Source organism: Carcharhinus amblyrhynchos, chromosome 17, assembly GCF_965287045.1.
Source record: "Carcharhinus amblyrhynchos chromosome 17, sCarAmb.v2.hapA, whole genome shotgun sequence".
NCBI lineage: Eukaryota > Metazoa > Chordata > Chondrichthyes > Carcharhiniformes > Carcharhinidae > Carcharhinus > Carcharhinus amblyrhynchos.
The window spans coordinates 18950703-18976517 of record NC_137340.1 but is presented as its reverse complement, the minus strand read 5'-3'; the positions used below and the strand labels follow the sequence as shown (position 1 = coordinate 18976517).

Sequence of the window (25815 nt, the reverse complement as noted above, 5' to 3'; positions counted from 1 at the left end):
AATTTTAAAAAAAGCAGAACTTCAGGCATAAAATTGCCTGCTCCTCGAAGTTTGTTTCTGCTGGAAGATTTTCCAGTCTCTATGTACCTATTTCATCTTGCGGTATCAGCACCAACTGTAAACTAAATGCTGCAACTCTGGTCTTTAGCCTACTAAAGTCAAACTCCTACATGAAGGATTCCTCATTGGAGTCTGACTCTGGAAATCATCTGAACTATTATTCATTTCTGTGGTTCTTATACCCATAGTTGTAAAACCACATTTTATCCACTCCTTTATTATGTGTGTGGGTGTGCGTGTTCTGGAGTAGAAGTAGCAAACACTGCTCTCCTGAGTTTTGAATGTGAAATAAATTAACCTTCTAAGTTAATCACAACGTGAGCTATCGATCACACAAACTGAGGGTTTGGGGAAAAGAAACACTACTGCATACTTTAAAAGTAATTCAAATCACTTCCCTTTATACGGATAGTGAGAGGAAATTTTGTCACAGTTTGGTCACAGGACAGTTTACTTGTCGCTCCTGTCTGTAACACCCCAAATAGGGTTTCCAATCATTACAAGTTCCAGTGTGAAAGCGCGTTGTACACAGTCTGCGACTGATAGTTACTTTGAGTCCTTCACTTGCCGCTTACTGAAAAACTTGGGGCCAACTTGAAATACCTTGCGATACTTTCGGTGCACTTTGTTATGCCACTTAAATGTCCTAAAAAGCTTGAGTCTGGAGAACTGCTTTACGGTGCTTGCACTTTATTGTTTTCAGTAAACACTCAATAATTTATCACAAGGCTTCTAATGGTTCCTAAGCTGACTGGAGCAAAAAAAAATCTTGATTTTATGCATGTATAAATAAAACTGGGGTCAGGAAGAAAAGATTGAATACAAGTTTATTCCATCTGTTTTACACAAAATATAGAAAATGTGTCTGCGGATCTGAACTAGCCTCCAGGGATCGTTGAATTGGAGAACCATTACACCACAATATCATGTTGCAGCATTTTACCCAGCTTTTGTCTTCAGCCAGATTCAGTTCTGTAACAAACAGCTTTTAAATTTGTGTAAGAGCTTAAATTCTGCAACGAGCAGTTTGTAACAACATTGTTTTCTGTTTTGAAATTGCTTATTGGCATTTGAGTATCAAAAGGTCTTTCAGACATCTTCAAACATCTTTCAGACATATGGTGGAACATTACGAATGATGTGCAGAACGTAGCGATGGGTTTGTGGCATCTTAACCTTCCTTTGAGTGATGGGTTGAAGTAAATAACAAAACTCTCAGTAAAATTCAGGAAATCTGGTTCTTTTATTTCATGCCTGCCAAATAAAAGAAGAATGTGCCTGAACAATTTATGTAAACTCTAGGAGACACAGTGATCTGGCTCTGGTCAACAGGTTGAAAACAACTCAAACATTTGACACAGACAGGAAAGAGAATCACTGAAAATAGGTTCCGACAGGTGTTGGTACATCCAGCAAGATGGCATTCAAAGGTTAGAGAAGAGAGTTATACGGAACTTGCTGATTGTTTCGGGAAGGAAAGGTTACTGGTTATCATCGTTGCCAATGGAACAATCACCTTGCTTGTTTGTTTTATGACACAGTTGGCTAGATGATTACATGGAAGCCTGTTTCAGGAAATTTTTGTTTAGTCTAGCGTTCCAGCTTGTTCATGTGCATGGTGCCTGTTCAGTTAGGGGTGACGAGTCAGCTTCAACTCCAAAAAGGGCTAAGGAAGGAAATGACTCCTGATTTAACAGTTCAGTTCAGTATGGGAAAAAGCCCCAACATTTTTAGAGTCCAAAAACTTCCACCAAAAGTGCCCAAGTCTGTCAGGCAATAGAAGATCCCAATTTTGAGCGGCGGAGCATCTATTTGAATGACGCATTGTGAGTTGCCATAGAGCTTAGCCGCCTTCATGCTGCCACACAATCAGGTCCATTGGAAGTTCTCTTTGAGTTGCCATCTTGTGAAATGAGGAAGCAGCTATAGCTTTTGGGATCTCATCAACATAATTGAAGAGTTTTGGAATTGGTGGAATTTTGTGCATATTTTGACAAAGTTTGCAGTAGTTGAAAGAAAACTTGAAATGCAGTATTAATAAAATGTATAGCTATTAGAATGTCCTGGATATGACTGTCAGATTGGTTATGATACTCATCAAATATGGATTCAACCCTTTTAAAAACCGCATTACCAAATCTTCAAGAAAGATCAAAAGTTTTTTCCCCAAAAATAATCAGCAAGTAATGTTCAGTTCAGTGGATATTTTTAGTTTTTATTTGATTAATTGTCATCATTACAAATGTCTAGATAACTTTTAATTTCCGATATTATAATGTGTCTGTGCATGAGGACTAACTTGTCTCAACCATAATACAAAATGTTTAGTTAGGTCTTAACCAGTTTTTATAATCTTTTTAAAATACTGAATAACTCTCACAAACAAGAAATAAAAAGAATGTGGCTTGTTTTTTCCAAAGAAATGGCATGTGACATCAAGATTTTATTCAACATGTGGATGTAAATTTAGGCCTCTTAAAAATATGGCCACTTGGAACTGGTCTATTAATTCATCAGTAGAAAATTCTATAACATCTCAGTATCATTTGCACCACACAAGTGCCAGGCAATGAATGTCGCCAACTACAGTGAATCTAACCATCATCCCTTGACATTCAGTAGTGTTACCATTGCTGAATCCACTAATATCATTACCTTGGGGGTTATCCTGAACCAGAAAATGAACTGGACCAGCCATATAAATACTGTGTCCATAAGAGCAAGTCTGAGGCTGGGAATTCTGCGGTGAGTAACTCACCACCTGACCCCCTGAAAGCCTGTCCACATCTACAAGGCACAAGTCAGATGTATGATAGAATACACTCCACTTGTCTGGATGAGTGCAGCTCCAACAACACTCAAAATGTTGCTAATGGAGGAATGGCCTGGCAGAACAATATCATGATGATCTTGGACTTAGCAACAAAAATTAAATATAAGTAAATATGAATAAAGAGCACAGGAAAGATTGATGGCCTAATACTACAGTTGGAAAATGAGAGGATATGTTAAACCCCTCACATTGTGTAGTTCTAAAGGATTACATTTAAGCTCTAGTATTAAGGTGCTTTGCTGGCACATAATTGGATATTTTAGCCCAATGTGTTGCAATTTCTCTTTGAGGTGAAAAAAAATGTAAGTTTTGTTAGCACTGCTTGACTGGTCAGGGCAAGTTTCTTGCCACTTAAGAAAATTATGCTTACTGACCCCAATATTGCATTCTATCTTTTTCAAGCCTGTGTTTCCTTGATCATGCAGCTGGTCCACACAGAGCCAACGCGTCAGTGTAGCTGAAAACCAAATGACTGCTTTGAATGCTGTTTGTCAAACATTTTTTATCAACTGAAATTAGGTTGATCTGCATTTTGAGTAGTGATTTTTATTACGGTGGAGGACAGATTTATTTGAAGCTGTATTTTCATTTGTAGCAACAGAATTCTTCAAATAGGAATGACTTTGGGGTTTCCAAAAAAATCCACGATTTAGGTAACAAAGATGAATTGATTTAGAAATAACAAAGTAAGTGTGATTGCACTTCCTGAGTTTTTATATTTAGGGACGTTGCTGGCTGGCCAGCATTTATTGCCCATCCATAGTTGCCCAAGCGCAGCTGAGAGTCAACCACATTGCTATGGCTCTGGAGTCACATGTAAGCCAGACCAGGTAAGAGGGGCAGATTTCCTTCCCTAAAGGACGTTAGTGAACCAGATGTGTGTTTGTGACAATTGACAATGGTCATGGTCATCAGTAGATTCTTAATTCCAGATTTTTTTTTGTATATTGAATTCAAATGCCACTATCTGCCGGGGTGGGATTCGATCCCGTGACCCCAGAACATTAGCTGAGTTTCTGGATTAATAATCTAGTGATAATACTACTAGGCTATTGCCTCCACATGATTACCATAGGAACTTTATATAAAGGCCCAGGCATTTCTAGCTCAATGTCAGAAGAGATCTGTCTTTGCCACTTTGCAATGCGAAGACAACCTTCAGCAGCAAGGACAATTCTTCTAATAGTTATGAAGGTCGTCAATGCATTAAGTTTTTATGTAGTTGCATATAACCAAAGGGGACATTTGCTACGTCAGACAGTCTGGTCTCCATAGGCACCTCAGGCAAATAAGAAGTTGCATATTGTAAGCCTGTGATTTATGTTACCCTATTTCAATTAAGTGTTATGTTTTTAGTGGGGCCAGTATTCATGTTTAGTATTTTACTTCACCATTAACATAGTTTCATGCTGGGTGTAACACTCCTGGTCTTTGATGACGCTCTTGCACCCTTACCCTAGTTAACCAGGTCATTGCTGACCTTCAAACACCCTGCCCCTCCTGTTTCCATTTCCTAATTTGTGGCTTAACCCCACAACACTGCTGCTAGATGCTGCTCTCGCTGTTAGGTCCTTTTGTGCCTCTTGCTGCTCATCTCCTGAGCCCTTGCTGACAATGAAGGAGAGGGGAGCAGAGTCAGGAGTGGGAGGGTGGGTGAATAGCAAAGGTGGCCAGCTAGATGGTCGGGAGTGGGAACGTGGTAAGCAAGCAGGAGAGTCAGGTAGCAGAAAGGTTGGCCAGTGGGAGGGTCAGGGAGTGGAAAGGTTGGCCAGTGGGAGGGTCAGGGAGTGGAAAGGTTGGCCAGTGGGTCAGGGAAAACAATCAACTCTAATGCAGAATCTTGGCTGAACAAGCCTGAGGGTCAGGGATTGGAAGAGGCAAGAAGAGTGAGAGATGGAGAATGAGAGAGACTGTGAGTGAGACATAAGTTGAAAGTGTTAGCATATTTCTTACACTTTTAAATTGATTTTTAACTGTTGTTTTGTTTACAAAACGGTAACTTAGCAATGAAGAGTATTTAAACTTAGAGCACAAAGTATCAATGAAGGTACATATTAACATACACTTAGCGAGCCCCCCTCACTGTATCGTAACCCCCATGTAGAGAATTCCCCCACCCCTGCTGGTGTGGTGTCTCATTGGGTTTACAACAAGTTTTGTAAAAATGGGGACCTAGCAAATGGTTCCCGCTAGGGCACACAGGTAAGTACAACCCTGAGGGAGGAAGAGGATCATACCCAGACAGTACCCTGGCAGTGCATGGGGTAGTGCTCCTGAGTTCACACTTTGCCAAAAAATGGCAAAATTCCACCAATGTCTTTTTTCCTTTCCTGTTAGGAAAATTCCTAACTAAAGTTTTTACTTCGGTTGGAATTTGAAAATCAAATTCACTTAATGTTGTTTCAATTAATGTTGGATCTTTTGGGAATATAGCTGTAATATTACAATACATTTGCAAGGGGCACTTATTCCTGTTGACTGGCTGGGTGAGGTGTTGACCTTTCAATACTGGCTGAGTTGGCAAGAGTGCAGAGCATGATAGATGAAGCCTCCATGTCTCTTGAGGCTCCTCAGACTACCCCATAACCATTATGACTGGAAAGGACATCTATTCCATTAATGTGTGGGTGATGATGGACTACAGAAATATCAGCCAGCGTTTTACCAGCCATGAAGAGATTTGCTGAGAGACAGCAGAAGGGCCAGTGAAATGGTTCCAGGTGCTTGGAAGGAAACCAGATGTTTTCCTGGCAGCATGGGATCTTTCCAAATGTGAGAAGGGCAGCAGCTTGGCTGCCCACTACTAGATAGGTGGTCATTTGGCTAAATTAACAGGCCACATTTTATGACCCTGCCACCTTTCAGCCGGACCGCAGGGATGGGATGGATGACCTTTCTTTTCCACCTCTCCATAGCCCTTGTGATGCTGCTGCTGGAGAGAGTCAATCTCTCAGTTGCTGCGGCCCACCTACCTGGCCACGGCTTTTAAATAAAACTTCCGAATTAACCGTGAGGGCATCTCAAAATTGGAGGCAGCTTTTCCACACGCAGCTTCTGCAGTCTCTATGGCGGCACTTCAGAGCTGCTGGCACTCTGATTGGACTGGCAGCTCGGAAGTTCAGGCTGTCATCCTTGGATGTTAGTTGGATGTTGGTCCTGTTAGTGGCCTTCTAATTGGATGCTGCTGCTAAAATTGCCTCTGTGACTCGGGGCTTGAGCCTGGGTCTAGAATAGTGACCTAAAATAGAGACCCATGCATTGCTGATAAAATTCTGGCCATCTTCATTGAAACATGCGTGAAACATTCTGGCAGTCGTCATGATTTTTCACAAGTGAACCATTCTTACATCATTTGAAGACACAAAAGTCTAGATAATAGCTGCTTAGAAATCAGGTTACAGTGTTCAGTTGTGGCTGACAATTTTCTCTACCTCAGAGCAATGGCTGACAGGTCCTATCATAAAGTAAATACCTTGAATAGAGCTAGTGCTGTAATGCTCAAGTGCAAATTCTGCTGCACATATCTGTGGGGAAATGGTTGTGCTGTATGCCTGAGCAAAAGTATCTGGAATAACCATGTCAGCTTTTGTGAAGCAAAATTTACTGATTGTTGTGATGGACTTCTTTCAACTAACTACAGGTGACTCAGAGACAGGTTATAAGGGTTTATTCGTGACTGAAGCATGGAGTGAACTACCCCAAAGAAACCTTTGTAGGTGCGTCTTCTCCGCTCTCATGCAGTAATTGCAGAGGGAGCATTCTAATACAGCTCTCTGTCCCCAGTCTCAGATATAGATTACTTATGTCATTAGTCAGTACACAGAACATTGTTTTAAAATTCCAATCTTGTCTATGTGAGTATTTCATTAAACCTTCCCCCAAAAGCTTGTCTGTAATCTCTTAGCTAGAAACTAGCTGTTCTCCTAATAAGTAAACAACTTTGAATCATAGAGTGCAGAAGAGGCTCATCGAGTCTATGCTGATACATGAGAAACACCTGACCTCCCACCTAATCCCATTTAATGGGAAGTTTTGCTAATATTAAGACCATGAGGTAAAGCATTTGACTGGCATGTGATTGTACTTTAATGCCAGGGGTGTTAGATCTGACACCCCTTTTTTTAAACCAAATCTATTAATTTACCCTCACATTGATCACAGGGGATTCAGGGTACAACAGTACCTTAATATGACCTTTCCTAGAAAGCTATTTGGACCAGATACACCAAATTAATTTACCAATAAGTGAATGTTGCAGTCACAATTGTTAATTATATTGCTTCCCTTTAGTAATCCTATATCGAGTGTGTCTGCTATTTCCTAGCTTTTTGCTGCTTTATTAATTAGCCACGGTCCACAAAGGATGATAGACATTCCCCTCTATTTTTTGAGAGAGACAATTGGTGAGGGGCACCACCCCACAAAAGTGAGCAATGCAAAGAAACTGGCCTCCATGACCTGCTGCTGCATTACAGTCTTATCTTGGAGAAACACATTACTACTATTAAATAGAGCTTCATTAATGGAAATGAGTCATGAGATGGTTCCTCAACAGTTAATACCATGTATTACAAAACCACTGAAATTAGCCAGCACTACTTCAATCCTTTTAGGGTGCTTTCTGGGTTACACAGGATTATCCTCAGGGAAGCTGCCTTGTCTTCCCTCCAATAATAAAAATATCTTTGGTGTAAAATATCTCACTGACTGTGTTTCTATTCAGAGTGCGCATAAAGCTATCAACTCTGAACCATAACACTGATGGTGTCTATCAACATTAAATTCAGTGGTGACCAGGAGTGCAGAGGGTCGGGAGAAAAATCTAAATTTTCTCAATGGTTTTAGTATAAAAACAACCCTTCACCTTCTTTATTTTATCACAATTGAAGCTGAAATAGAAATACATTGTATATTGAGTAATTTGTGGGGACTGAAGAATAGTGTCTGCAAGGCAGATGTGAACACTCGGCTGAAGTGTGACAGCGTTTGTGTAAGTGGGAATATGATTCTTTTGTTTTTTATCCCCATGTTCTTTGACCCATTTAGTGCAAAATTGTGCAGTCTGCAGGGCCCTAGCTATGAAAAATACGAAAGGATAATTATTGTGGGCGAGCTTCTCCAATCGTGTCCGTTCCGGCCCCGCAACCAGTGAGAATGGTGAATTTAAGCATTTAAGTCCGTGGTGATTAGGAAAATAGTTATTAATGAAACCAGATTCTCAAAGCAGGCAATTCTCTTCATTTTGTCATCAGTTGTTCTTGTTGCCACAGATAGACAAACTTTTTAATTTGTTTTTTTGCCTCCGTCTTTGATGGCAATTCATCATGAAGATTTTCCTCTGAGGCACAAGACAAAATTCCAACACCTGACTTGCCTCAAGTGAGATTTTATTCTTGCTGTTACACCAAGCTCCACATCTCCATGCTGAAATACATTGTTATTTGGTTCAGCGCTATCAAATTTTTAAAATTCCCATCCTTATTTCATTCCACAGAAGGCGACTGGGCCCTAAGCTGCCAAGCCCCTGAGTTTTGGAGTTCCCTCCAAAAACCTCTAGTCTCTCTCTCTCTCTCTTTTAAGATGGTCCTTTATTTCATTCATACATGGGCTATGGATATCCCTGGCTGGTCAGCATTTAGTGCCCATCTCTAGTTGCCAAAGGGTAGTTGAGAGTAAACCACATTATAGTGGCTCTGGAGTCACATGTAGGCCAGACAAGGTAAGGATGGCAGATTTCCTTCCCTAAAGGAACCCAACTCTTTGACCAAGCTTTTGGTCACCTTTCTATCTTCTCATGTGGTTCAGTGTCAACATTTGTTTGATGTTTGCTCTTGCAAAGTGTCTTTAGATATCTTACTACATTTAAGGTACTATAGAAATGCATGTTGTTGTTACTTAACCATGTACATTCACTCAACAAAGTTGTGAAATAATAACAAGTTTACATTGTCTGGCTGAATATGACATGGTAGGAAAGAAATTTTTTGGAAGAATTTAGGATTCTACTTTATTTCATCAGATGCAGTAAAAATAAAGTGAGTTCATTCAATGAACGGTCAGCAAGGTGACGTTGTGATTAGCTCTGCTGCCTCACAGCACCAGTGACCTGGGTTCAATTCTGGTCTTGGCTGACTGTCTGTGTGGAGTTTGCACGTTCACCCTACGTCTGTATGGGTTTCCTCCAGGTGCTCCAGTTTCCTCCCACAGACCAAAGATGTACGGGTTAGGTGGATTGGCATGCTAAATTGCCCCTCGAGTCCCAAGATGTATAGGTTAGGAGGATTAATGGGATAAATATGGTTACAGGGATAGGGTCTGGGTGGAATGCTCTGTTGGAGAGTAGGTGGAGATTGGATAGGTTGAATGGCCTCCTTCTGCACTGTAGGGATTCTGTAATTCATGGTACTTGACTCATGAGAGATGGTGAAAATGTTGACCTAGAGAATTATATGCTATTTTTGATTTGGTTATGTTATCTTAGACCTGTTTTGTAGTATTATGGCTGCAGTGACTGAGCAACCAGCATCAATGCTTAAACTTGCAGTTGATTAATAGGTATGTTTAAACTGGTGCTTCTGTATATAGCCCCTGCTTCACATAGCTTTTAGTGGTCTAAACAATTGCAGTCTTTTGAACATTGTATTTTTTTTATACACACAGTGAGCTGATTCTGTCCAACATCGACGTGGATGCGACAGGAGAGTGGGAGTGCCTCATCACTACCTCCCGTGGGAACAGCAGCAAGAAGGTGGAGATTATGGTGCTAGAAACCGCTGCACCCTACTGTGCTGCAGAGCGAGTCACCAATAATAAAGGGGATTTCAGGTGTGTATTTTGTACAGGTGTAAGCATGAAACTTTGAACCATTGAAGCCCTACAGTGCAGAAGGAGACCATTCAGCCCATCTAATGTGCACCAACTCTCTGAAGGAGCCCATCCTTCCGCCATCACGAGTATAAATTTCATCCTATTTCCAGTTTTCTTCAGCTCTGACAAAGGGTCATCCAGACTTGAAACTTTAGCTCTATTCTCTCCCTGTACAGATGCTGCAGACCTGGTGAGATTTTCCAGCATTTTCTGTTTTTGCTTCAGATTCCAACATCCGCAGTAATTTGCTTTTATCTCAGTGTTTGGTAATTGCCAACTCTGTTCTGAGTCAGCGTGTTTATGCAGCATGAAACTAACAGTAATATGACACAAACCTGGTGATGTTGTGAAGATTGGTCACGCTCATTTTAAAACGCTGCTCTCTTTAAGCATGGCACCCTGATGGTTAAATTATACCTTTGGGTGCCTGAAGTGGAAGGTGTTCCATTTCCCATCACTAAAATCTCAAATGTGAAATTAAAAACTGGAATGAAAAATAAAATCACTTAAATTGATATTTTAAGATAATAAAACGCATGAGCAAAAGTAGGCCATTTGGCCCATTGGGTCTGCTCTGCCACTCAATGTGATTATGACTAACCTGATATAATCCTCACTCCACTTTCCTGCCTTATTCCCATAACCTTTGATTCCCTTACTGATTAAAAATCTGTCTATCTCAGCCTTGAACATATTTAGTAACTCAGCCTCTATAGCTCTCTGTGGTAAAGAATTACTCAGATTCACTACCCTCTGAGAGCAAATTCCTCGCCATCTTGGTCTTGCTATGACTTTTGGTTCCAGACTCTTCCACAAGGGGAAACAACCTGTCTGCATCTACCCTGTCAAGCCCCCTGAGAATCCACGATGTCTCAATAAAGCTGCCTCTTATTCATCCAATGAGAACAAGTCCGATCTCTTCTCACAAGAAAATCCCTCCATTCCCAGGTTGGACCGAATGAACCTTCTCTGGATTGTCTCCAATGTCAGTATCTTTCCTTAGATAAGGGGACCGAATCTGCTCACAACAATCCAGGTGTATTTAAAATGACAGTCAAGATTATGTGCTCATCTTTGGTGTGGAACTTCAACCAGTGACCTTCTGAATAAGAGATGAGCTGTCACCAGCAAGTGAAGGCTGCCACGACATATATGAGAAAATGCATGAAATACTCAGCGGGTCAGGCAGCATCTGTGGAGAGTATGAATGTTTTGGGTCGTGTGCTCTTCATCAGAACAGGCACTCATCCAAACCTGCCCCATCCCCCAACCACCTTGGAACATGCTACTCCTATTGGCAGCCAAGCCAGCCTGCCATTCTTCTGCGTCCACGTTGAGGGCTCTGCCTGTTTCATGGTAGTGTTGGTGAAGGAGCAACTCATGGCCACTCATACACGTCCCAGGAGCACCCATCACAAGTCAACTTACATTAACACTGCAATGGAGTTATTGTAAAAAATCTCCTAGTCACCACACTCCAGTGCCTGTTCAGGTACACTGGTGGAGAATTTAGCACGGCCAATGCACCTAACCAGCACGTCTTTCAGACTGTGAGAGAAAACGGAGCACCTAGAGGAAACCCATGTAGACACGGGGAGAATGTGCAGACTCCACACAGACAGTGACCCAAGCTGGGAATCAAACCTAGGCTCTGGCGATGTAAGGCAGCAGTGCTAACCACTGTGCCACCTGCCACCCCAAAAGGCTATGGTGTCACAGAATCACAGAATCTCTATATTCCTCATTCGCCGTGAAAAAGTAATTTCGCATTTGTGGAATTTCAAATTTCTCCATCATGATAAAAATTTGACATTAAAATAAAGTTTGGGGTGGTGGGGTGGCATGGTAGCACAGTGGTTAGCACTGCTGTTCACAGTGCTAAGGGTACAGATTCAATTCCAGCCTTGGGTCACTGTCTGTGTGGAGTTTGCACATTCCTCCTGTGTCTGCTAGGGTTTCCTCCCGGTGCTCCGGTTTCCTCCCACAGTCCAAAGGTATGCAGGTAAAGTGGATTGGCCATGGTAAATTGCCACTTAGTGTCCAAAGATATGTATGTTAGGTGGATTAGCCATGGTAAATGCGCAGTGTTAAGGGAATAGGAGATGGGCCTGAGTAAGATGCTCTTTGTGTGCAGACTGGATGGGCTGAATGGCCTCCATCTGCACTGCAACGATCCTATGATACATGCTGAGTCATCAGGTTTCACCTTCATTGATCTGACAATTACCCTTAGGTAATTAATTCTAGGATATTTCAGCTCAAATGGTAATGCCTTGCCCCCAACATGACCAAATGCTATCAGGCTCATTAATAAGTTCCTAAATTCCAGGATCCAATTGCCAGTGCTATTAGAGACTGGTAGTGGCAGATGAGGGCAGCGCTGTCAATGTCGTCTACATAGACTTTGGCAAGGTACCCTATAGCAGGCTGTTGCATAAAGTTAAATCTCAAGGGATCCAGGGTGAGGTAGCAATTGGATACAAAATTGGCTTGGCGATGGAAGATAGAGGGTGGTTGTAGAGGTTATTTTTCAAACTGGAGGCCTGTGACCAGTGGTGTGCCTCAGGGATCGGTGTTGGGTCCACTGTTAATTGTCATTTATATTAATGATTTGGATGAAAATTTAGGAGGCATGGTTAGTAAGTTTGCAGATTACACCAAAATTGGTGGCATAGTGGACAGTGAAGAAGGTTATCTAGGGTTGCAACAGGATGTAAATCAATTGAACCAGTGGGCTGATGACTGGCAGATGGAGTTTGATTTAGATAAATGCAACGTGATGCATTTTGATAGATCGAAAGTTAATGGTAGGGTGTTGTGGAGAGTTAGAGAACAATGAGATCAAGGAGTACAGGTTCATAGCGCCTTGAAAGTGGAGTCACAGATGGACAGGGTAGTGAAGAAGGTATTCAGCACATGACTTTATTGGTCAAAACACTGAATACAGGAGTTGGGACATCTTGTTGAAATTGTACAAGACATTGCTAAGGCCACACTTGGAATACTGTGTACAATTGTGGTTACCCTACTATAGAAAGGACATATTTGCACTCTTTCTAGTTTAGTAAAGACTTACTAGGATGTTCCCGGGGCTTGATAGTTCGCATTATAAGGAGAGGCTGGATAGTCTGGGACTTCTTTCCCTGTAGTGTAAAAGGCTGAGGTGGTGATCTTATAGGGGTCTGTAAAATAATGAGGGGAATAAATAAGGTAGATAGTCAATATCTTTTCCGAAAGGTCGGGGAGTCTAAAACTAGAGGGCATAAGTTTAAGGTGTGAGGAGAGAGAAACGAAAGGATCCAGAGGGCAATTTTTTCTCACACAGGATGGTGTGTCTGAAAGGAACTGTCAGAGGTAGTAGTAGAGGTGGGTGCAATTTTGTCTTTTAAAAAGCATTTAGGCAATTTCATGGGTACATAAGCACATAAGAAATAGAAGCAGGAGTAGGCCATCTAGCCCTTCGAGCCTGCCCCGTCATTCAATAAGATCATGGCTGATCTGAAGTGGCTCAGTTCCACTTTCCCGCTTTCTCCCCATAACCCTTAATTCCCTTGCCTACCAAAAACCTATTTTCCCGTGTCTTAAATATATTTAGCGAGGTAGCCTCCACCACTTCAATGGGCAGAGAATTCCAGAGATCCACCACCCTTTGAGTGAAGAAGTTCCTCCTCAACTCCATTCTAAACTGCCCTCCCCTTATCTTGAGGCTGTGCCCTCTAGTCCTGCTGTCCTTTCTGAGCGGGAAGAATCTCTCTACCTCTACCCTATCCATCCCCTTCATTACCTTATACGTCTCTATAAGATCTCCCCTCATCCTTCTAAACTCCAACGAGTACAGACCCAGTCTATTTAGTCTCTCTTCATAGTCCAAGATGGGTATTGAGGGATATGGGCAATTGGCACTAACTTTATAGTAAAAACTAGTCGGCATGGGCAAGTTGGACAGAAGGGCTTGTTTCCATGTTGTAAACCTCTATGACTCTATGGTACCAAAGTACCCCATTGTTATGATAGCAGTTATTAATAGTTGTAAATTTGATAACAGAAAGGATAAAGCAGAAAACAGTATCTTATAAAGCTTATCCTCCTGTTATATCAAAATTGCTCACTGTAATAACTATCGGAATATTATTTTAAAAAGCATCTTTTCTTATTTACTTTCCTACTACTTTCACTGTCTTTCACAGATGGCCTAGAACACTGGCTGGTATCACAGCTTACTACACCTGCACTCGATATCCATTTGGATCTGTGCCTTATTATGGAGACCATCGACAGAGAAAAGCTTGGCGTAAATGTGATAGAAGCGGACGCTGGGAAGAAGGGAATTACACAGAGTGTGCCTATGCAAATGAAGTTACAAGAGTCCTTCATGCCTTCAGCCAGGTAATTAATGGCATAACCAAGCATTGCAGAGTTCATAGCAGAATTAATCTGACTCTTTAGTGGATTGGTTGGAACAATGTGTTAAATAACTATTTTTCACTTTCAGAACCATATTTGAGACTCCCCATTATGAACTTGCAGCTCTATTAGCCACAATAAGTCAAAGTAAAATGGATTTATTGCGCATTTTCAGTCCAGTTCTGGTCTTGCAGGGGGATATTTGCTATTGGATAATACCTTGCTATTGCTTACAGAAATGCAAAGAAATTAATCTTAGAGTCTATATGTAACAGAAAAAAATCTATAATTTCTATTTTCAGAACTTTACACTGATTAGAAGTTGATTAGAAGCTAATCATGAGTGGCATGTGTAGGATGTGGAAAATTCATACTAACCCAGCCGGGAGTGCTCTTGTGAGACTTGGCTCAAAGTTTGACAAAACAGGGAGACCGCACCCCAGTATCTAACTGGGAATACACCAATGGCCCATCCTCACATAATTCAACTAGAATGGCCAAATAGACCAAATTATTATTCAAAACGTCATGCTAACTATTTACCTTTGATTCAATCATTTTCCAATAATGCATGTCCTTCCCAAAAGCCAATGAGATCATTAATTATGATGTTAGAAAATATATTTTTTTCTATTCATTCATGGGACATAGGCATCGCTGGCTGGCCAGCATTTATTGCCCATCCCTAGTTGTCTTTGAGAAGGTGGTGGGGAGGTGACCGTCGTATTGTACAATATCTTGAAATATTTCTTCACAGTATTGTCATGGTGCGCTGGGCGACATGGTGGCACAGTGGTTAGTACTGTGGCCTCACAGTGCCACGGGCCCAGGTTCAATTTTGGCCTCGGGTCACTGCGTGGGGTCTGCACATTCTCTCTGTGTCTGCGTGGGATTTCTCTGGGTGCTCCAGTTTCCTCACACACTCTAAAGATGCGCAGGTTAGGTTGATTGGCCATGCTAAATTGACCCCAGGGGGATTAGCAGGATAAATGTGTGGGATTCCTGGAATAGGACCTGGGTGGGATTGTAGTTCTGTTCTGTTACGTTATTTATTCATGTCGACATGAGGGCAATGCCGGGGGCGGTACTTGCGGGAATGTTGTATGGTGGGAAAGGGGTGCGGGGGAGAGGGGATGGGATCGTATTTTAACTTTTCCACACCAAGCTTGATGTGGCATCTTGACCATCAGAATGTGGAGAAAGTGGGATTTTAACTGAAGCTGCAGAGACTGTTTCATTAACCATCCTAATGCTATTAAGTTATAAACAAAAAATCCTTTCCTATATCTGTCATGTTCTTGATCACTTTAATTTAAACATGAAGTTGGACTGTCTTAAGGCCTGTTCTGTCATGGTTTTATTTGGTGGAGTCAAAGCCTGTGAACGTGTCCCAGTAGGTTTGCTTTCTGTTCCTCTATGGCTGTAAATGTTGCCTTAAAAGCCTGCCACTAATTTAGCAAGCATTCCTTAGATGCTTGAGTTTTCTGCATGCTGGAGAATATAGGACCTTGTGCAATGAGATTTTCCTAGCTTTGGACCTAACATGGCTCCTGAGTCAAGCGATGGATTAATTCCACAAGGTGCCATGTTCCTCAACACCTCTCCAACCGAAAAATTGTTTGTACGGCTACCTACAATTAAGCTAGCTGCCATGAAATAATTTTACATTAATTGCCTCAGGGTGAGACGTCCACCCCTATCTGAAGAGGAAGCCCCACTTTAGACAGTTGTCAGCCAATCAGAGACTACAAATACCCAAAAAAGAGATAACGGAAGCCGGGCTGTAGTTACATCAAGGATATCAGTGAGGCATGATTGGTAGGCCTCAGTGAGGTGGGTGAAGGAGGTGGGGCCCAAGTTTGAGAGGTCAGGGGTCAGGGCTAAAGGGGGGTTATGACCTTGTTGGGGATGCACCCCCATGGGCATTGTGAAATCCCCAAAGCATTCCCCTGCTTCTTGCCCAACTCCATCATTATCCATGGCATTACCCTGCCACGAGTAAAATGACAGGCCAAATGAATAATTTTCATGGCTCATTGCATCTACTGCCCCCCTTAAAATGGGAGAGTGGGCAGGGGTAAGTGATAAGGTAGCGAGAAGACCACATTTTCATTTTATGAGCCCCTGCCCCCACCCTTCAAACACATGAACAGAGGGCCATAAAATCCAGCTGCATGCTTTGGCTGAGATTGAGAAGTGCTTCAGTGCGTGAAAAGTAGGAGGCAATGCCTCCTTCATGGAACTGAATTTTATTCCCACTATCTAAGAATAAATGAAAACTAGTCCTTCTGTGATGATTGATGTCCTTCAGTCCTTGAGAATTCAGTAGTATGATTGAAAGAAAGATACAAGAAACTAAAATTGAAAGATGTTGACCTTTATGTTTGAAATTTTTCAGTGTTTCCTGCCTTATAGTTCAGCCAAATGAAAAAACTGAAAGGTCTTGTACAAAATATAACATTCGATCCTTAACCTGTCACTTTGTTATTCCTTTTTGTTTTCTTCTGGATTATTACAATGCATAATTCACTTAGCATTTCAAAATAAGCTATTAAAAATCATCATTGATGCAATTGTTAAGCTATCATGGTTATTTATTAACATGGAGTCATCCCTTCTCTTTATCTTGCCAGAAAAAACATTTGTCTGGAGAATTTAATAAAATTGAAAATTGGACAGAATTCCAGAATACAGTCCCTGGGATTTTCTTTCTCATTCATGGGAAATAAGTGTTGCTGGCTGGCCAGCATTTATTGTCCACCCTAGTTGGCCTTGGCGGGCAATTGAGAGTCAACCACATTGCTGTGGCTCTGGAGTTGTATGTCAGCCAGACCAGATAAGGATGGCAGATTTCCTTTCTTAAAGGACATTAGTGAGCGTCGACAATAGTTTCATGGTCATCAGTCGATTGTTAATTCCAGATATTGTTATTGGATTCAAATTTCACCCACTGCCGTGGCAGGTTTCGAACCTGGATTGAGCAACAGCTGAGTTTTTGGATTAATAGTCTAACGATATTAACACTAGGCCATCACCTCCCCTACAAGTAAACATACCATAACTCCCATAATAAAAATGAAATTAATATTGTTTAAAAGAGTGAATCTGTTGTTGGCCTTAGCACTCAACTATAAATGATAGATGTGTGTGTGTATGTGATTCTGCTGTGCAATCAGATTCTTATGGTAATGAAAGACACAGCATGTGAAAATCATGTAAGTGATTAGGTTTACTAGCAGTAAAAATCCTGTTGGGAGGTATAGGCTTTATTAATTATGAATTAATTCATTCACAATTATTAATTCATTCAGAATTATTAATTAATTAACACATATTGGAGATGGCAGGGCAGGTGATGCGCTGTGACTGCAAGATGTAGGAGTTTGTGGATACTCCTACATCTTGGGCAGACACATCTGCAGTAGGTATTTGCATGAACTCAGCATCAAGTTCTTGAGCTAGAGGCTGAGCTGCAGACACTGTGGCACTTCAGGGAGAGGGAAAGTTACCTGGATACTTTATTCCTGGAGGCGGTCACACACTTTAGGATAGGGTCTTCTGATTTGGTCATTCGTCAGGGACACGAGGGTGTGACTGCAAGTGAGGAAGGTAAGGGGGCCTAGAGGACAAGGTGCAGGAGCCTCGGCCCTTGCAATTGTCCAACAGGTTTAAGGTTCTGTCAGCTTGTTTGGATGAGAATGGGCGCTGTAGGATAGATGAACTAACTGGCACCTTGGTAGAGGAAGCTAATGAAGCCGGGAGGAGAATGGGCATAACAAGTAATGTAGTGGTAATAGTGGACAGTATGGTCATAGGGATTGACACCATTCTCTGCAGTGAAGAGCATGAGACCAGATGGCTGTGTGGCCTGCCTGGTGCCAAGGTTCAGGACACCTGCATGGGACTGGAGAGAAGGGCAAGGACCGAGTTGTCATGGTCCATGTAGGTATCAATGACATAGGCAGGGCAAAGAAGGTGCATAATCAGTATGAGGAGCTTGGCACAAATTAAAAAGCAGAACCTCAAAGATCATAATCGATGGGCTAGTACCTGAGCCACATGCAAATTGGCATAGGAAAAATCAGATCAGAGAGACAAATGCGTGGCTGAAAGTTTGGCGTGGGAGAACTGGATTCCAGTTTGTGGGCCACTGGCAGCAGTAGTGGGGAAAGTGGGATATGTACCTTTGGCATAGTCTACATTTGAACCGTGCTGGGACTGGTGTTCTTGCCAGCTGCAAAACTAGGGAAGTAAAGAGGTTTTTAAATCAAAAAGTGGGGGCAAGGGATCAAATTTCAGAAGATCAAAATTAAAGAGTAGACACAAGGCAAAAGAGAAAAATGCTATCACGGGAAATGAAAAACAAACTGACAGGAGAGAATAGAGAGCATAAATCCAACAGGAGAGTATAAAAGGACAAAACCAGAAGTTCTGTATCCGTGTGCACAACGTCTTCATTTGCCGGGCCATAGAATAAAGGAGCAGGGAGATTTGGAACAACTTTATAAAACATTGGTTAGGCTACAGATGGAATATCGTGTGTAGTTCTGGTTGCCACATTATCAGAAGGATGTGATTGCACTGGAAAGGGTGCAGAGGAGATTCACCAGGACGTTGCCTGAAATGGAAGGTCTCAGCCATGAGGAGATACTCGATAAGCTGGGTTTGTTTGCCCTGGAGCTGAAGAGGCTGATAGAGGCATGCAAAATTATGAGAGGGGTAGTTACAGTAGATCATAAGAATCTTTTCCCCATGGCGGAGGTGTCTAAAGCCAGAGGGTGTCAGTTTAAGGTGATTTCAGAGGAGGGATCTGAGGAAAAGGTTTTTCACCCAGAGGGTGATGGAAATATGAAACGTGCTGCCTGAGATGATGGTGGAGACAGGTACTCTTGCAACATTTAAGAAGCATCTGGCCGAGCACTGGATCACCAAGGCATAGTAGGCTATGGACCAAGTGCTGTTAAATGGGATTAGTATAGATTGGTATTTGATGGTCAGTGTAGACATGGTGGGCCGAAGGGTCTATTTCTGTGCTGTATAAGTTTGATAATGACTCCCCTTGGAGGAGAATCTCAAACAAGGGCTTAATGTTTAAAAATAAGGTGTTTAAAACAGAGATGAGGTGAAATGGCTTCTTAGATGGTCGTGAGTCTTTGGAATTCTTTTCCTGAAAAGGCAGAGAAAGCAGAATCTTTGAATAGTTTTAAAGTAGAGTTTGAATATTTTTAAAGTAGAGTTTGATAGATTCTTTGTGAGCAAGGTCCTGACAGGTTATTGGGGTTAGGTGGGATACCGATTTGAGGTTACTATCAGATCAACCATGATCTTCAAGAGGTCAAGTGGCCTGCTCCTGCACCTTGTCCATTATGTATGTTTGCATGTAATTTAGCACTTAGCCAATATAACTAACCAAAATGCCCTAACTTAATTGGTGGTGTGTGTGAAACTGGTGTGTAATCATAGAATCGCTACAGTGCAGAAGCAGGCCAACCAGCCGTCGAGTCTGCACCAAATCTTCAAAACACCATCTCACTCAGGCCCTATCCCCGTAACCCCATGCATTTACCCCACTAATCCCCCTACCCTACACATGTTGTGACACTAAGGAGCAACCCAGCATTGCCAATCCACCTAACCTGCACATCTTTGGTAATGTCAGACTGCCTGTGAGACTAGTGTTCGGGAAAAAGAAACCAAAGGCCACAGATCTAAAAGGGATCATGATCTCACTGTAAAGAGATGTTGGGAAAATAATTTCAAACTGCTGGCCATCCATTTTTTGTCTGAAAAATGAGCAGGCAGCATTTGAAAATTGGAAGAGTACTTAAGCCTGATTAGCAGTCTAGCCTTGTATGACACAGATGGAAAGCTGCTTAAATATGAAAAAGTGGATCATCTGCAGGAGCATGATTACATTTTGCAGGTATAAACTGGCTCATCATGTATGCATTGAGCAGACCTTAATGGGGCCACCGTGGATGCTCAAAATACAGACCAGAGACTTCTATTTTTTCCATTGTTGGGCCCAGAAGAAGCAGGTGTGCTCTTCCTCACAGCCTCAGAAAGCTGAGAACCGCCCCCCCCCCTCACCGAGGACTGCCTGGTCTTAATTTTCCCCAGCCAATTGGTGACAGGCTGGAAGGTGAGAGGGGTGGTAACATGGCAGGGAAGGCAGCGGGACGGGAGGTCATGTTATTGTGCTGCAATGGCAAAGCATCAGCAACAGTGAACCTGTGAGGGCGGCCGCCCACTTGGTGGCCAATTGACCTACCCAATTTTGGGCCACTTCCTGCCCTCCCGCAGGCTGTTTCCCCATATCAGAAGGGCCCGCTTCTACATGGGGAGGTCTTCACACTGACGGCAATAGGTGTGTAGCAAAACCATTCCACTGACCTAATGCCCATTTTGTGCATTACTTAAAAATTGCCTCACTTAGGTTACGCTGCCTATTTCATTGGTCTAGCACACAAAAATGCAATTATTCTGCTTGAATTAACTTTATGAACTGTTATCTAATTGAATTACTTTATTTGGAAAAAGTAACCATTGACACAAATTGATGTAGATGCAACATAAATATCCTGACAGTTTGATCGTCTACTACTTTATACAGTTGGAGGAAAGAAAAGCTAGAATATACTGAAATTATTAATTGACACGACCATTTCTGATAAATTAGAGTTAAGCCTTAATTTGAATTCTGTATAAATATTTATGATCACATATATTGGTGCAGTCACTCGGGTAAACGAACACAGGTTCTTAGTGCAAACAGGGATTGAAACATACAGAACACTCGATCAGTCAGAACTTTGGATCAGTGTTGCCTTTTTTTGGTGTTGGGATGGCACTTGTAGTGCAAAATGACAACCAAGGTGCGCATGCATATATCTGATGGGTGTTGCACTTGACGCCATGTTGGTGTCAGCATTAGCGCACGCACAATCAATGCTTGCCCAAAGTATGTTAACATATAACACCAGTGCTGCCATTGTGAAACCGAATACAGAATGTTTTGGGGAATAAGCAGAGGTGACACAGAACATGACAAGCTACTGCAAAGAAGAGCATAGCGAGATGGACGCTCAATATTGATGTTCACAGAGCAGTTGTCCCATTCGCACTTCAACAAGGAACAGCATGTCTGACATCTGCACCTCAGCAAGGGACATTCTCACTGAAATCCACCATCCTGTGGCAGCCACAGCCACAACCACAACTTCAGAGCAGGATGAGGGCCACATTGCCACTGGCTGTGAAGGTTACTGTGGCGCTCAAGCTTTTTGCATTTGGCTCTCTCCATGCAGGGATGGAGATATTTTCAACATTCCGCTATTGTATAACTGACACTGATTCTCTCTGTTCATTGAGAGCTACTTACATTATAATTCCTTTTGGCAGACAGAGGCAGGTGGAGTTTGTCAGCAGTTTCACTCGGATTGCTGGCTGCGCATGGCTTAGGGTGACATTGACTGCATGCACATCACTTAGGAGTTGCCGCAGTCAACTCTGCTTTACACTGGAACCAAAAGGGTTTCCACTACCTGAATGTGCAGTTGGTGTGCAACCACAGGCAGAGAAGCTCACAGGCTAGTGCCGAGTATCCTGTCAACAGTCAGGTAGGCCTTCACTCGTGGCAGTCCACCACACAAGTATCTGAGACACCATAGCAAATCAAAATTGACAAAAGCTACCTGCTGACTGTAAGGTTGCTAGCTCTGGCAACATCACATGCATACATGCACTCATGAAGACAGTGCTGCCACACAAGATGTGATTGAGGAGACCATTGCATAATGAAATAACGTCTGCTGCTGGGCTGCCTTGGAGCTGCCCCATGACACTCAGCAGAGCCCATGTCAAGACTTGTTCTGGTCTGCCACAAGTCAGACCTCACTTTCGCAAGTCAGACTGCACAACCTCACTTTCCTGAAAGGACAACCATGACCACTAACTGGATGACGAGCAGGAGGAGAAGCAGGTCATCTAGGCAGCCCTTTGTTCTCCAAGTTTCCAATGAAAACTTATCCAAGTGCAATATCGCTAACAACAACCCTGATTCAACATTTACCAACTGTTCCATGCCTTACCCTGCCTCTGTCACTGACCATCAGTGAATGCTTGACCAGAGTGTAAAAACGAAAGCCAGCACAAAACAAATATTCCAAATCAAATTTATGGATCATATTATTTCATATCATAACTAAAAGCCGATTATTTATCCTTGTGCATTCCCTTCATGCCAACTTACGAGTACCCCTGGTGTTTCAGTGCAGCAATACCCCAGTAGCTGCACCATTGATGGTAGGACGCTGATAATATTCAGCAGAGGAGACTGCCGATAGGCTTGGAGAGACTACCCTCAAGCAGCTCTGTGTATGGAGAACCCTATTTCCAGTTTCAGACCACTCTATCTTAGTTTGGCCTGGCTGCTGTCAGGCTAGAGAAAGGGAAGGAAGGCCGTGGTGGGAGGATGAACGTTGTATGCCTGAGAGAACAATTGGTTTGTGCTCTTTTGAGCCCTCCCCATACACTGGCCCCTCAGGTGTTAACTAACAGTCCTAGGAATCTGTTGGAGAGAGAAGCAGAATTAATGTATGAATTGTTCCACATTAGCTTTGTCTCCAGTTGTCAGTCTCATTATAATGTATCTGAAAATTAGTGGTCCTCCCTATTGCTCTGTCCTGGGGAAAATGATTATCTGCCAACATTCTGGGAGGTTACCATTGACCAGAAATGGAACTGGACTAGCCGTGTAAATACTACGGTTACAAGAGCAGGACAGAGACTCTCCAATATCTGTCCTAAAAGGCACAAGTCAGAAGTGTAATGGAATGTTCCCCACTTGCTTGGATGAGTACAGCTCTACCAAACACTCAAGAAACTTGAACACTGCAGATCAATTAATTTGCCCCTCATCCATCACCCTTAATCATTTAATGCCTCCTCTACTGGAACATAGTGGCAGTAGTGTGTACTAACTAACGATGCACTGCAGTCACTCACCAAGCCTCCTTTAACAGGACCTACCAAACCAGTGGCCTTTGCCAACTTGAAGAGCAGCAAATGCATGGCAACACCACCACCACCTGCAAGTTCCCCACCAAGTGACACATCATCCTGATTTGAAATTATATAATAAAAAGTCTGACAACACCTGGTTTAAGTCCAACTGATTTATTTGATAGTAAACTCACTAGCTTTCGAGGTTTCCCTCTTCGTCAGGTGAATGGAGAGTTCACCTGACGAAGGGTGAAACCTCGAAAGCTAGTGAGTTTACTATCAAATAAATCGGTTGGACTTAAACCGGGTGTTGTCAGACTTTTTGCTGTGTTTACCCCAGTCCAACACCGGCATATCCACATCTTGAAATTATATTGCAGTTCTTTCAGTGTTACTGGGTTAAAAATCTGGAACTCCCTTCCTCACACGACCAAGAGTATATCTACACCAGGTGGATGGCAGCAGCTCAAGAAGGCTATGGAAAGAAAAAGGGTAGAAATTCACATGGCGAGGTGATATTAAAAAGGCAGTGTCAATTTGGCCTTATTGACTGTAGTATACCCCACCCAGAATAAGGTTTGATTAATGTCAGTTGAACTGAGTATGGGGGAGACTGGATAGCAGATGGTCAATGTGATACCAATTGTTTCACATTACCACCCAAGCTGAATTTCTATCCCAAAGGCTTTTGTGTATAATACAAGCATTTTTGCATTGTGTTGCTGGAATTGAGACCATTTTAAATCTTACTCACTTCGCCATTGCAAACAACAGGGTTTCATTTTAAATTTGATAATGCTTAAAATTTAGCATTAAACAAACTGTGATAAGCTGGGATGCAAAAATCAAATAGGTATCGCTTGGGATATTATAATTTGTAGGTAAATATGTTTCACTTCTTGTTAACTGGAGGCACAATCTAATAGTCCGAGTCACACTGAGCTCTGAGGTCAAGCTAACCAGAATCTGATTTCCAGCGCCTTATAATCCAATCAAATTTATGTAAATAACTGTTAGAGATTGTTTTCTCTCAATTCAGCGGTGCAGCGGGAAAAACTGTCAAGGAGCTGACTAGTGAGTCTTTCCAATTCTGCCTCCTGCTTTTCATTATGCAGTGTGCATGCAAATAACCTCGGAACAGCAATTTCCTCTGAATCATAGAATCCCTACAGTTCTGAAGCAGGCTTTCAGCCCATCAAGTCTCTGACAGAGCATCTGAGTGGCTGTAAGTTTGCCAGAAGAGCCATGGGAGCTCCCTTTATGTGTATAAAAGGAATTCTACCGTACGTCCAGTAAGGTTACAATGACTTATCAGGTATGACTGTGAAAAAATTCAACCTTGACACAGTACTGAGGGATTGCTGCATTGTCAGCAGTGCTATTTTTCAGAGGAGGCACAACACAAGACCATGCCTGTCTTTTCTGGGTTTCCCATTCATGTTTAAAAATGTCATGGCACTGTACAAAGAGGAGTGTAGGAAAGTGGTGTTGAGGTGGAGGACCAGCCAGGGAGAGATACCAACTGAGGAATGACAAAGTAGGTTCGACAGGTTGAGTAGCCTACTCCTGCTCCTGCTCCTATGCTCTTAGCTGGAAATTCTCTGATTTGTTAGGAACAGTGGTTGGATTTTCAAGTCCTGCCTGCTGTCAAAAATCATCCAGCACTGCTGCAAATCAATGGACTTTAGGCTGGGCCGCTAAATCTACTGCAGGACCCACCCCAATGGGACAGGAAAATTTAACTATTGTATAACTTTAAACTTAAATTATATTTGCATTTGTATGAGTAAAAAAAAGGAAACATGGTTCTAGTTTCATTTTGTTTTTTTTTGTGAGATGGGTGCTGGGAAGTCTGGAGGCCCTGTTTGTATGCATGCAGATGGGTTACAAAGAGGTCAGGAATTCAGTGAAATAAAAAAAAGTAGAAAAAGCTGTGCTGTTGCCTACTGCCAGGGTCCAAAAACACAGAGGCACGGGGAAAGACAGAAGGGCAGCTCAGTCAGTGTGTGTATACCTGGGGTGAAGGCATTGGCCTAGACTGTCAAGTAAGAAATCCTGCTAAACTGTTGGGGTTCTGAATTTTGGGAACTCATGTTTGATGTGAAGATGGAGTAATACTGTGTTTAGAGTGTAGTTGTTGGGTGTCTTAAGGAGGTACCAGCTGAGGAAAAGCATCTAGTGATTGCTCAAAAATCTACCAGAAGAAAACAATTTGAAATTGAACTAGCCCAACTCTTAATGTTGCAAAAGTGGTAAATCTTTACTGAGATTTTATGTCTGTAAGGGTATTAAAAAAAAGTATGAAATTTGAATAATTTCAGAGCGTTTATATCAAAAACTTTCCAATCGTTTTTGTCTCATGTAATAAAGTTCATTTTTGTTGCTCAATTTTTTGTTTTTTTTTGGGTTAAAAGTACATGGGCAGACTCTTGTGAATATGTTCAGTAACTAATCTTCACGGTTTCTACAAAAAAAACCAAGGTTAGGATTAATAAGCAGGTTTCGCTCTGGGATCTGACTAGTCCAGTATTACCATGAGCTGGAATCCTGAAAGGAAAACGTTCCTTGCCCAAGAAAAAAATGATCATATATCTTAGTGCTATTTGAATACTCTTGTTTTGCTTAAAATGGTGGCTGCTTTTTATTGG

The 25815-nt window shown here is 42.1% G+C and overlaps 1 protein-coding gene across 2 annotated transcripts in view; it reads left to right on the top strand.

The window, feature by feature from the left end:
* adgra1b (adhesion G protein-coupled receptor A1b) overlaps positions 1–25815 on the top strand; it is a 483085-nt gene that overhangs the window by 247780 nt on the left and 209490 nt on the right. For both annotated transcript variants that reach the window (XM_080205590.1, XM_080205591.1), the window contains 2 exons: positions 9554–9718; positions 13948–14146. In XM_080205590.1, coding sequence (XP_080061716.1) covers positions 9554–9718; positions 13948–14146 — 364 coding nt within the window. The remainder of the gene's footprint in view (positions 1–9553; positions 9719–13947; positions 14147–25815) is intronic.